At 35.1% G+C, this 9,960-nt stretch overlaps 1 protein-coding gene across 2 annotated transcripts; it reads right to left on the bottom strand.

Annotated features, from left to right (window-relative positions):
* Positions 1 to 290: 290 nt before the first annotated feature.
* On the bottom strand, positions 291 to 9,678 carry LOC6648274 (proton channel OtopLc). 2 transcript variants are annotated; one of them, XM_023179224.2, is made up of 6 exons: positions 6,703 to 6,968; positions 3,609 to 4,085; positions 3,337 to 3,486; positions 3,041 to 3,258; positions 1,036 to 1,968; positions 291 to 962 (listed from the first exon to the last, which is right to left on the bottom strand). In XM_023179224.2, exons 1-6 carry the CDS (start codon positions 6,810 to 6,812, stop codon positions 445 to 447), a joined length of 2,406 nt encoding a protein of 801 aa, XP_023034992.1. In that variant the 5' UTR covers positions 6,813 to 6,968; the 3' UTR covers positions 291 to 444. The 2 variants fall into 2 exon arrangements, with proteins under 2 accessions (XP_023034992.1, XP_002071134.2); XM_002071098.4 differs by lacking the exons at positions 3,609 to 4,085; positions 6,703 to 6,968 and adding an exon at positions 9,608 to 9,678 and having other exon boundaries at positions 292 to 962.
* Positions 9,679 to 9,960: the final 282 nt, after the last annotated feature.

Below are 9,960 nucleotides of genomic sequence, written 5' to 3'. Positions count from 1 at the left end.
TTGCTCAGAACAATGGATCAAACTATTAGTGATCCTTTTTACGATTGCTAAAGGGGCAGGACTCGTCGCACTTACTGAGCCTGCTGAATGGCTAAACCGGCACTGAATTGGAATTGTATTTACCTCTAAATGACTTCCAGTCGGTGTCAAGTTCTCGAAACTCGATGATCTGGATTTGAATTATTCTCTTTCGCCTCCAACAACCACAGACTTTCGACTTTCATATCCATTAGGGTCGATTTTTTTTTAAAGTCTTTAAATAAAACAATATTATTTTTGTTTGTTTTTGAATAAATTACAGATCTAATTGTAGCTATTTCGTTTACTTAAGTTTAGCTTATTGAATGAAACCAGAAATCAAGGAGAGACGACAAAAAAAAAAAAAAAAAATACACACAGAGGGGGAATGAAATTTATTAAAATCATTCGGATTATGATTTAAAATTAATGAGCCTTTGCCTTGTAGGTTATTTTCCAAACCTCAAAGAGACAAATTGTCGAATGGAAACGATAGAAAATGGCCAAGGGCATCGATATGTGAGTGATAATGGTCCAGCCCCAGACACCAAAGAACTCCAGATGCGTCTCACGGAACACGGCACGTCCCTTGATTAGAGTGTTGACAAACCAAATGGCTATATTGGCCACCAATAGGAATGTGATTATCTCACGTCCTGGCTTGCGTCGCACCTGTTTGGCCCCCTTGCACCGACGATGGCTGGCATGGAGTATGAACATGGTTTGCAGCGATGTTTGGGCCACGCCAAATACCTCCGCAATGATGCCTTCAACGCGATCCGGCACAGTGTCCCATTTGGCAAAATAGCTGCCCAATATGCTGAACATGCCATACAAATAGACGCCAGTCTGTGCCACCACCAACAGTAGATTGTCCAGATCCATGGAATGATGCTCATCGCTGGTGTCTTTCACAAAACGCAAATCCCGCATAAGTATCATGCCTAGAAGTCATAGAAGATAGTTGTTGAATTTAATTGGTTGGATTAACTAGTTAGTTAACTAGTTAACTGTTACCTGTTATAATTGCCGTGCCGCACATAAAGTACATAAATGTCTCCCACAAGGTTACTTCCTGGGTGGCAATTAGCTCATAGCCCGGCTGTGTGTAGAGCACAAAATACATGATCATCGATATAATGGTCATCACAATGATAAGGATGCCAAAGAAGAGTCCTTTATGCGATTGCGAGCAATCCACCGAGAAATGATGGGCGGGCTTCTGGGTCACTGGCTTGACCGAGTTCTTTCGCGTCTTGTCAATGTCGGGTATGGATTTGACAGTCTTCCACATTTCAAACAAAATGACAGCACAGATCAACGAGTACTCAATGGTGCAGGGGAAAAGGAATGGCGACAATTGCTGCACCAGATTACCCATTATTGTGGTGCGGGAACAACCATTGAATGTGGCCGCCGTTGGCACCACCGTTATATTGGCCGCTATGGTTGACACGGTGGTCAGGGCATTGTGCGAATGATTGGCCACATGTGTATGCAGCGAGGCATTCACCGCTGACCAATCTGTTGTGGCTGGATTGTTGCCGTGCATCACCATATCATGAGCTGGATCCACATCGTGTTGGCTAATGTGAAATATTTCATGTTTCGTCTCCTCGACAAGCACATACAACCATTCGCACAGATTGGTGGCCACCATATGCATTAGGCCGAAGCGTGACGTCACCTTGTGCCTGGCCATATCCATATAGGTGGTGTTCAGGAAAATGAACTGCACCTGGGCAATGCACAGGATCATGCGGCAAATCGGTGTAATGGCCACAAAAACATCATGACAACCGGCATGGCCATTAAGCTCAAAAAACTGTCCAAACTCCAGGCCCGAGTAAACCATTGTTCCAATGGCAAAGGCGATGGCTCCCACTCGCAAATAGAAACTGCCAAAATGTGTGACCTTATGCTTGAGATGAACATTGCTGTTCTTCTCATCTGAAAAATAGAAGTTACAGTTACAGTAAAATCTGATTAATCCCTTTAACCATCTTCAAACAATATCTAAATAATCAACCCATTATTAATTCACAATTCAGTCAAGCAAACAATCCCTAAGAATTATATACAAAAGGCCTGGGGATGCTGGGAAATGAGGTTACTATATCATTTGAAAGAACGAGCTAAACATTTGTCTAGCTTAAAGAAGAACTTGCGAAGGCAGACATGAAAACTTTTACGGCTCATCCATCTAAATAGAATTTCGTCATTAATTTATTTGGGAGAATCAAAGACCAAAAACTTGCTTTATTCATGGTTAGATCTATAACCCATTTCGGAGTATCCAAAATTATGATGATCAGCTTAAAAAATTTGATAATTTTCAAGAGAAGCTCTTTGGCAGTTAAAGGAATTATCAAACTTGCCTGAACGATTCGATTCGATTCACTAGTTTGGCTTAAAGACAAGCGAAAAAAGTGAAATATGATTTTAAATATTGACCCCCCACAGCGGGTTTTTGGGGGAAATCAAAAAACAAAACAAAACATAATGAAAACTAGAAGATAACTTTCCAAAGCGGTCGAAATCGATTCGCAAAGATATTTGATGTTTTACAATTCAGAGAGTTTATAATTTACAGTTACAGATTCAAAAAGCTAAGAGTTTTTAAGCATTTTGGAAAATTGTTTAAATTAAATTTTTCTCAACTTTTCTCCGAACTGTAAATACAGTAACTGTAAATACTGTAAATACATTAAAATGAAATAATTTTACTTCTTGTTAGATTTTTCAGTGATTAGATCTAATCCTGTTATATGGTTAATCCGGCACTGCTGCAAACTTCCCCCTTGGACCTGATCATGTAGAGTCAGAGGCCGATTACTGAGTTGGTAATAAATATCTAACTATGACATAAGGGAAATAGAATGAAATTTTTCAAGAATTAAATAGATAATAAAAATCATAGCAAAGGCACCTTAAAAGTTTCCAGTTACGTAATAGACATATAAATGGATCAATCCAAATTTAATCTAATCGATTCTACTTTCTTTATTGATTTTATACTTACGAAAGTCCTTCAATGCATTGAATAGTGAACGATTACGAAATGCACTTATATAGAGGAATATGACAAAGAGTATGCTGCCAGCATAGAGATAAACATAGAAGCCCTGATAGACATAGGTTGGTATTTGATCGGATATGACTTCGGTAATGGGCAGACACACGCCAAGTAGAACCAAAAGTTTGCAATATGTGGCCGATAGAGCCGAACTGATGGCATCGCTGTACAAGTGGAAATATATATAGATAATGAGTTTCGATTCTTTCAATTATCTTCCGTTTTTGTTTTTGTTAACTTACTTGCCCGTGCGACGATTCTTTTCTTTTTGCTGTTTGGCCTGAAAACTTTTAGCCCCATTATCATAGGCTGTTGAACCATTTCTGGCACTTGCAGTGCCACTCTGAAAATTTATGGTTGCTGTACTGCCACTAGCCGTTCCTTGTAGGTTTCTTTAACAGAGAGAGAGCGAGAGAGAGACAATTATAGAATGTTTAGTAAGAGGTAAGTAATGTCCTTGAAATGACTAAAAACTTTCTGGGCAATTTTTAGCATAAATTTGTGCATATTGTACCCGTGATTCTTGATGTTGCGTGTTGTTAGAAACCCATTGTTATCCTTGCGACCACCAAAAAGTGGCGGTCTTTGCGTCAATATCTCCTGCAACAATATGGATGGTCGTCGCGACACTTGTATGGTGCATGCGGAATCATCACGATGTATGCCAATGGTGGGCAATGGCAGAAGGGCCTGTCTTTGGCTGGCATGTTCGACCAGTTCCAGATTCGTTTGCGATTTGGCTAGCGGGGAGATCGGATGCGACATAACTGGTATATTATGATGCCCACAATGATCGCAGGAGGTGCGGGCGAAACGTATTATGGCGTTGTTGTTGTTGTTGCTGTTGCTGTTGCCGTTGCCGCTGCCTCCGTGATAATGGGGCGGAGTACCCGGTAATGAGTGAGCTGATGGTGGTAGACGTGAAAATGATGCCGATTTCTTTGGTTGCTTTATGGTGATATATTCACAACTATCGGTTGATATCTGATTGCTATTTACGAGATTCAGATATAATGAACATCAAGACACACCCACATACCCACACACACGCCCACCAAAACACACACACACACACACACGCACACGAAGTCGTTCCTTTTCGGTTGTGTTAAAGGATCTTCTTCCAACTCCAATTAGAACTGCCCCGTTTAAAGTTCCGATGTGAACTGATTTTTAGATCCCCATTAAAAATTCTACGTCACATTTTGGTCAAACTGATTGGCCATGGCCCTGGTCATTTTTCTTTGATGGCTTTTTGATTGATTTTCATTTTGTTTGCCAAATTGATTTTTAGGTAAGCTCTTTTTTTTTCTTTAGTTTATCACATTTCCAGAGTGCAGCGCGTGTTCACCTGATAAACTGCACGTTGGATAGACAGACAGACAGACGGACGGACAGACAGTCATTTGTCTGATCATCAATCACATAATGGGGCATAGTGCGTTGTAGTTTGTTGTTGCTTTTCTGGTAAACATCAAGTGATCACCTTCAATTTATACATTTTCATTACATACCTACATGTGTACATAGATGTATATATGTACATACATATGTATGTATATATCTTCATAGATATAGATACGATTCTTGCTTTTATCGAAATCCCTTGATAAAGTCGTGTGCGGCATTTCAACTATTACACGGCCTTTTTGACTTTTACTTCCTCCTATCGCATTGGCAAACAGTTAAATATCAATTTGTTTACGTAACTCGACAAAAGACCAAACATGATTGAGGATTAGCTTCCTCAAGCGACTTCAGTTACCGTTAACTCAATCACATTTGTCTCTATTGAAATCAATATATCTTTTATTTTTTGAATGGAATTTCTTATCAAAAAAGTTGGAAATTGTTAAAGTTTTGCCACATTTCAAAGTGGTAAAGTCAATAAATTTTACGATTCAATGTCTATGAGGGGGGGAATATATGTATATAGTAAGGGACCACCAGATTTCTTTTCTTTGCGGTTAGCCGTTGTTTTTTCCGGTATTTTCTAGTGTCAGTTTGATTTACACTGGATCAATTGGATTTGACACTGCAATATAACAAATTTTGGGTTTTCTGTTACATATGGAATATTTTGAGAAATCAAAGCGAAACTAATTTAAATTTTGATTTCATATTTCACCACTAAAACTTTTAGGCTAAAGCCTTACTTATAATTATTATTATCAAGTATCATGTTATATCAATTATCACAGTTATAACGACACAATATGTTAAAGGAATCGATATGCACATTTCACAGAACTCTGATAAATTAATTGTTCTTGTCAAAAATTTTTGCAAATTTTAAGGAAAATAATATTAACTTTCTATGTCGCTTAGCCAATTCTTTCTACATATTTACAAAAATCTTTTTCGAGGGACAAAGAAGAGTACATTCTTATTTAGTGTCATAGAATGGCATGGCAAAATTAAAAAAGTTGAACAAAAGATTTAAATTTCCAAAATCGTTTGGACATTGTTTGGTTAGCTTTCGATGATATTTCTACTATTCAATCTCGATCATCATATAACTCATTAAAAAAAAGGTAAGAACAAAGCATTTAAGTGGAAGAAAAACTATGAAAATTGGATCCGCTGATCCTATTTTCAAGATATGCCTACAAATTGACAAAAATGTCTTGAGAAAAAGTCGTTTTACATCTAGAAGAATATTTAAAGATGTCCTGACAATTTGGACACTACAGTTTTGCTTAGGTTCTCTTAGGTTTTGAATCAAATTGAAACAATTTGGCGAATTTTGATTGTATTGTAAAAAAGACGTTTCCATTCCCAGAAATTATAAATTCCAAATTCTTTAAGTGACTTTCTCTTTGACATGTTTTCAAGAGATCAGCGTAAGAAGCTGAGTTGATATAGCCCTTTCCTTCAACTTCAATTGCTCTCAATTGGAGAGATACTGGAATGAAACTTGGTATTTATACTTTTTATTAGCTAATTGAGGTAAATTTTGACAACTCGTCAGATCGGACCACTAATTATTTATTTCTAAGAGCCTAATTTGTTGAGAAATTGTCATTATTATCATCAGGATATAGGATTTTAGGTGTAAACTATTAATGTAACTATATTTCTACTACTTACTTTGGCTTAGTTACTGAGAAATATTTCAAAAGAAATATATAAAAGTCTTAAGTAGGCTAAGTGCAAAAGTTGAAATACAAAAAAATCTTTTAATAAGCTAACTTATTTCAATAAAATTCATTACAGAATTAACGATTTTAAAATGGATCTATAAGGGTACTATAAGGGCACTCTTAGGGTATTTAAGCTTCCGGGCAGAAGTTTTGAGTCTCCCTAGAGATTAGCCTCAGACATAAGCAAAGTTAGTTAGCATTTTCTATCCTATTTTCACTATATAATTATTTTGCTGGCCTAGTATATAAACGGATAATTTAACTATAATTTTGATTGAATTTCAAATTATTTAAGAGTTATAGTTACACGATCATTTTGAAAACAATGTTGAAATATTCCTTTTCTCCCCTCTAGAAGGTATTTGAGAATTCGTGTGTGTGTGTGTCTGTGTGTGCCACCCAGTGGGTGGTGTGGGTGGTAGAGTGAGTGGGTGGGTGGTTGTATGGTCGATAACTGCAACGCACTTTCTTTGCCTTGCCACCACATCATCTCGGTAATGAACGCGCTGCTTCGTTTTCCACAGATTAATCGGCTCGTCGTAGAGACCGTTCGTATTTAAATTGTTTAGTGACATGTCAAATGGGGAACCGGCAGGGGCACCGATTGTTAAGATACACACGCGCCTAAAATTCAATGAGAAGGTCGCCCGAAAAAAAACAAAACACAAATATATATGTGTGTAAGATAAACTTATAAACGAGATCCGAGAAAAAAGTAAAACGTAGAACGGGAACCGACACCGAAACCACCGAAACAACTGATCAGACTATGTGAAAAATTTTTTGCGACTGTGATATTTCGAGCACAATAGGGTTATGGCAACTGAGACAGATTGGTTTGGCACTCCAGAGTAGAGTAGAGTAGAGTAGAGTAGAGCAGAGCAGAGCAGAGCAGAGCTCCAGTTTTGAGTTCATGCCCAAGTGCTATCTATCTGTGAGACGGCGGCGGCGTTTGGCTAGTTGATTAGCGTCTCTTATTAGCTTTTTGCTCTTCACATTTATTATTTTCTTTTTTTTTTTTTTTTTTTTGTATTATCCAGACACTTACATAAATAAATTTATATGTTTACACAGAGAGGAATTTGTTTTTCACATTTCTATTGAGATTCATTTCAACTGATTCAGTTCTTCGCCGTGTAGATGAAGCTATAATAAACTCAATTGTAAGTTTATTTACCCATTACCGGTTATACATTAGAAAATAAACAGCGACAACGACAATAATTAGTTTATATATTGTTCTTCAATAGAATATTACACCTACATATGTATGTATGTATATATGTATATATTATAACCAACTTAGATCAAGAGAGTTATCGTCTCTTTTATATTGTCTCTACTATACTGAACTAAAAGATGTCAATAGGTTGAGAATGTTATTTATAACCATGGCCGGGGCAGACAAAATCTTATCTCTACTTAACAAATATTGAACATATCTTAAGTCAAGTTAGATGCTGTTGCCTTATCACCAAGTATGTGATATATCTATATATATAGTTGGGTTTATCTGCCCTCTGAAATCATTATTGTTAACTGATTCTAATTGCTGTTTAGGCATAACAATTTCAATTAGATGCCACAATTAGCAACTGCATCTACCTATCTCTACATATATATATATTTTGTCGAATATTACCTAACTATACTGATAACTAAGTGATCTTCAAATTAGAGAAAACGATAAATAAGAATTGACTTCCTAATTGTTGGTCTTACATCAATGTATAACGATCTACAAAAATCTCTCTGTTGCTGTCGGTTTTCTTTATCATTTATTACAGATTTTTCATATAACTAATTAAAAAATAACTATCAAAAAGCAACAATGTAAATTTATTTTGTATACTCTGCAATGAGATGGTTTATTATGTGATTATATACAAGTCATTTGGACATTTTTTGAAAATTCATTTTCAAGAATTTTAAATATCAAGATTATAGAAATTGGTCCACGTTTTTGGATACAGATTTTAGTTACTAAAAGTTGATATCACTACAAAAAAATAAATCACATTAATCACAATATCCGATTTGAACCTGAAGTAGCCTAAAAGTATCAATCATGGCGGAGTTTTATAGTTTTTTTAAGTTTCTTTAATTTTTAGCCTATAACATCAATATCACTAATCCGATATTGATGATCTTATGTCTTTATTACTCGTCACCACAATGCTTAAGACAAATTTTAGAAATTTTTTTTTTACTTCATAAGTTGCACATAATTAAGTAACTTGCAATTCATGTGAGATATATGTATGTGCCTGGACAATACTGTTCAAGAGATATGTACATATATAGAAACCTTCGAATCAAATATCAAAAATAGTGCTTCAGAAAAATTAGTGGATTTGCCTGTTTTTGTTTTTTTCAATTCATTTACTTTTAATATAAACTAGTGATTTTTATTTTGATTAGCATTAGGTGTCGAGATATAATAAACTTTAATAAAAACTGAATTTTTGTCATAAAATTTGAAGTAAAATTTTCAAAATAATAAAACCAAATACTATATAAGATATCTATCACTCTAGCAAATTTCGTGAAAACTGAAAATAAAGTAATAGAAATATTTCATTCACAAATCTTGATGGTGATTTGTGAATGAAATTTATCGCTAGATGTTTTTTTTGGTGAAAACGTTAAGCGTAAACGCGTAAACGTTAAACGTTAATAAATAAAATTGTGTTTAATGTATGAATTGTCCGATTTTCCTTTAACAGAATGTATCTAAGTTTCTCCTCGAAACTTTTGTAATTGTATTTGATATTGAGTTTAAAACAAAAACCCCAATAAATGAGTGTTTTGAAAAGTGTTTTAGTTATTTATCTATTTCCGTAATGTAATGAATCACCATTTCTATCCAAAATTTAGAGTATTTTAACATGGACTTCCATGTAGTTTTGTAAACACTTTTGTTAATATAACACTTGCATTGGTTGTTTCCAAGTGCGTTTAAGGTGGTAATGCCATAAAAATTTATCATACATATACGATACAAAGTGATTTCATGGTCAACAGCAACGAAAAGTTATTAGATAATTTCTGTACGCTTTCGCCGAGCTTAGTCATAGCTCTTTGATTTTTTTTAAACACAATGGATATTTTGATAGTCGTACACTTGACTTCTTCACCTCTTTCTCATAGGGGATTTCGTCTGTGTGTATGTGTGTGTGTGTGTGTGTGTGTTGATTTCGAAAGTCCAACTTAATTTTTTGCACAAACATTTGCATCATGCCAAAAATAGACAGATAACTGCTAATTGTTAATCGTTTGATCTACCAATTCGATGACATGGAAATGCGTTTCTTGTAGTCCAAGGTTAAAATTGAATTTGTTTTCATTGTTATATTTAAAATAAAATTACCTGAAAGTAACCGATGGCATTCTTTCGTATCTGATTTCACTATGCCGTTCCAGCATGAATTGGAAAACCAATTAAATCTTTTATGCTGATTGTTTTTGCTTTAGACTTACAATTATTAAACTGTTAGCCGTTGACTAGAAAACTGTTAACTAAATTTTTATTTTTGTTATATTAAAGAATCGATTCTTATCATTTGATGTCATCCCCCTAACATATACATTCATACATATATGTACATATGTACATATGAATGTATATTTTCTTCGTTGTATACTTAATTTTTGTGGCAAGTTGCCTCATATGTACTACGATATTAACAAAAGGTTGCTAGACAATGATAATGACTATCCAAA

This window comes from Drosophila willistoni (genome assembly GCF_018902025.1).
Source record: "Drosophila willistoni isolate 14030-0811.24 chromosome XL unlocalized genomic scaffold, UCI_dwil_1.1 Seg141, whole genome shotgun sequence".
Taxonomy (NCBI): Eukaryota; Metazoa; Arthropoda; class Insecta; order Diptera; family Drosophilidae; genus Drosophila; species Drosophila willistoni.
Note: the sequence above shows the minus strand (reverse complement) of the source record. Positions and strands in the feature narration are given on the sequence as shown.

Excerpts from the sequence above, each read along its gene's own strand:
- LOC6648274 (XM_023179224.2), bottom strand. The coding sequence starts at position 6,812 with ATGTCACTAAACAATTTAAATACGAACGGTCTCTACGACGAGCCGATT. Across the intron at positions 3,259-3,336 it reads AAGAATCGTCGCACGGGCAA|CGATGCCATCAGTTCGGCTC; the intron begins GTAAGTTAACAA and ends CCACTTGTACAG. Across the intron at positions 963-1,035 it reads CGGCACGGCAATTATAACAG|GCATGATACTTATGCGGGAT; the intron begins GTAACAGTTAAC and ends TATGACTTCTAG.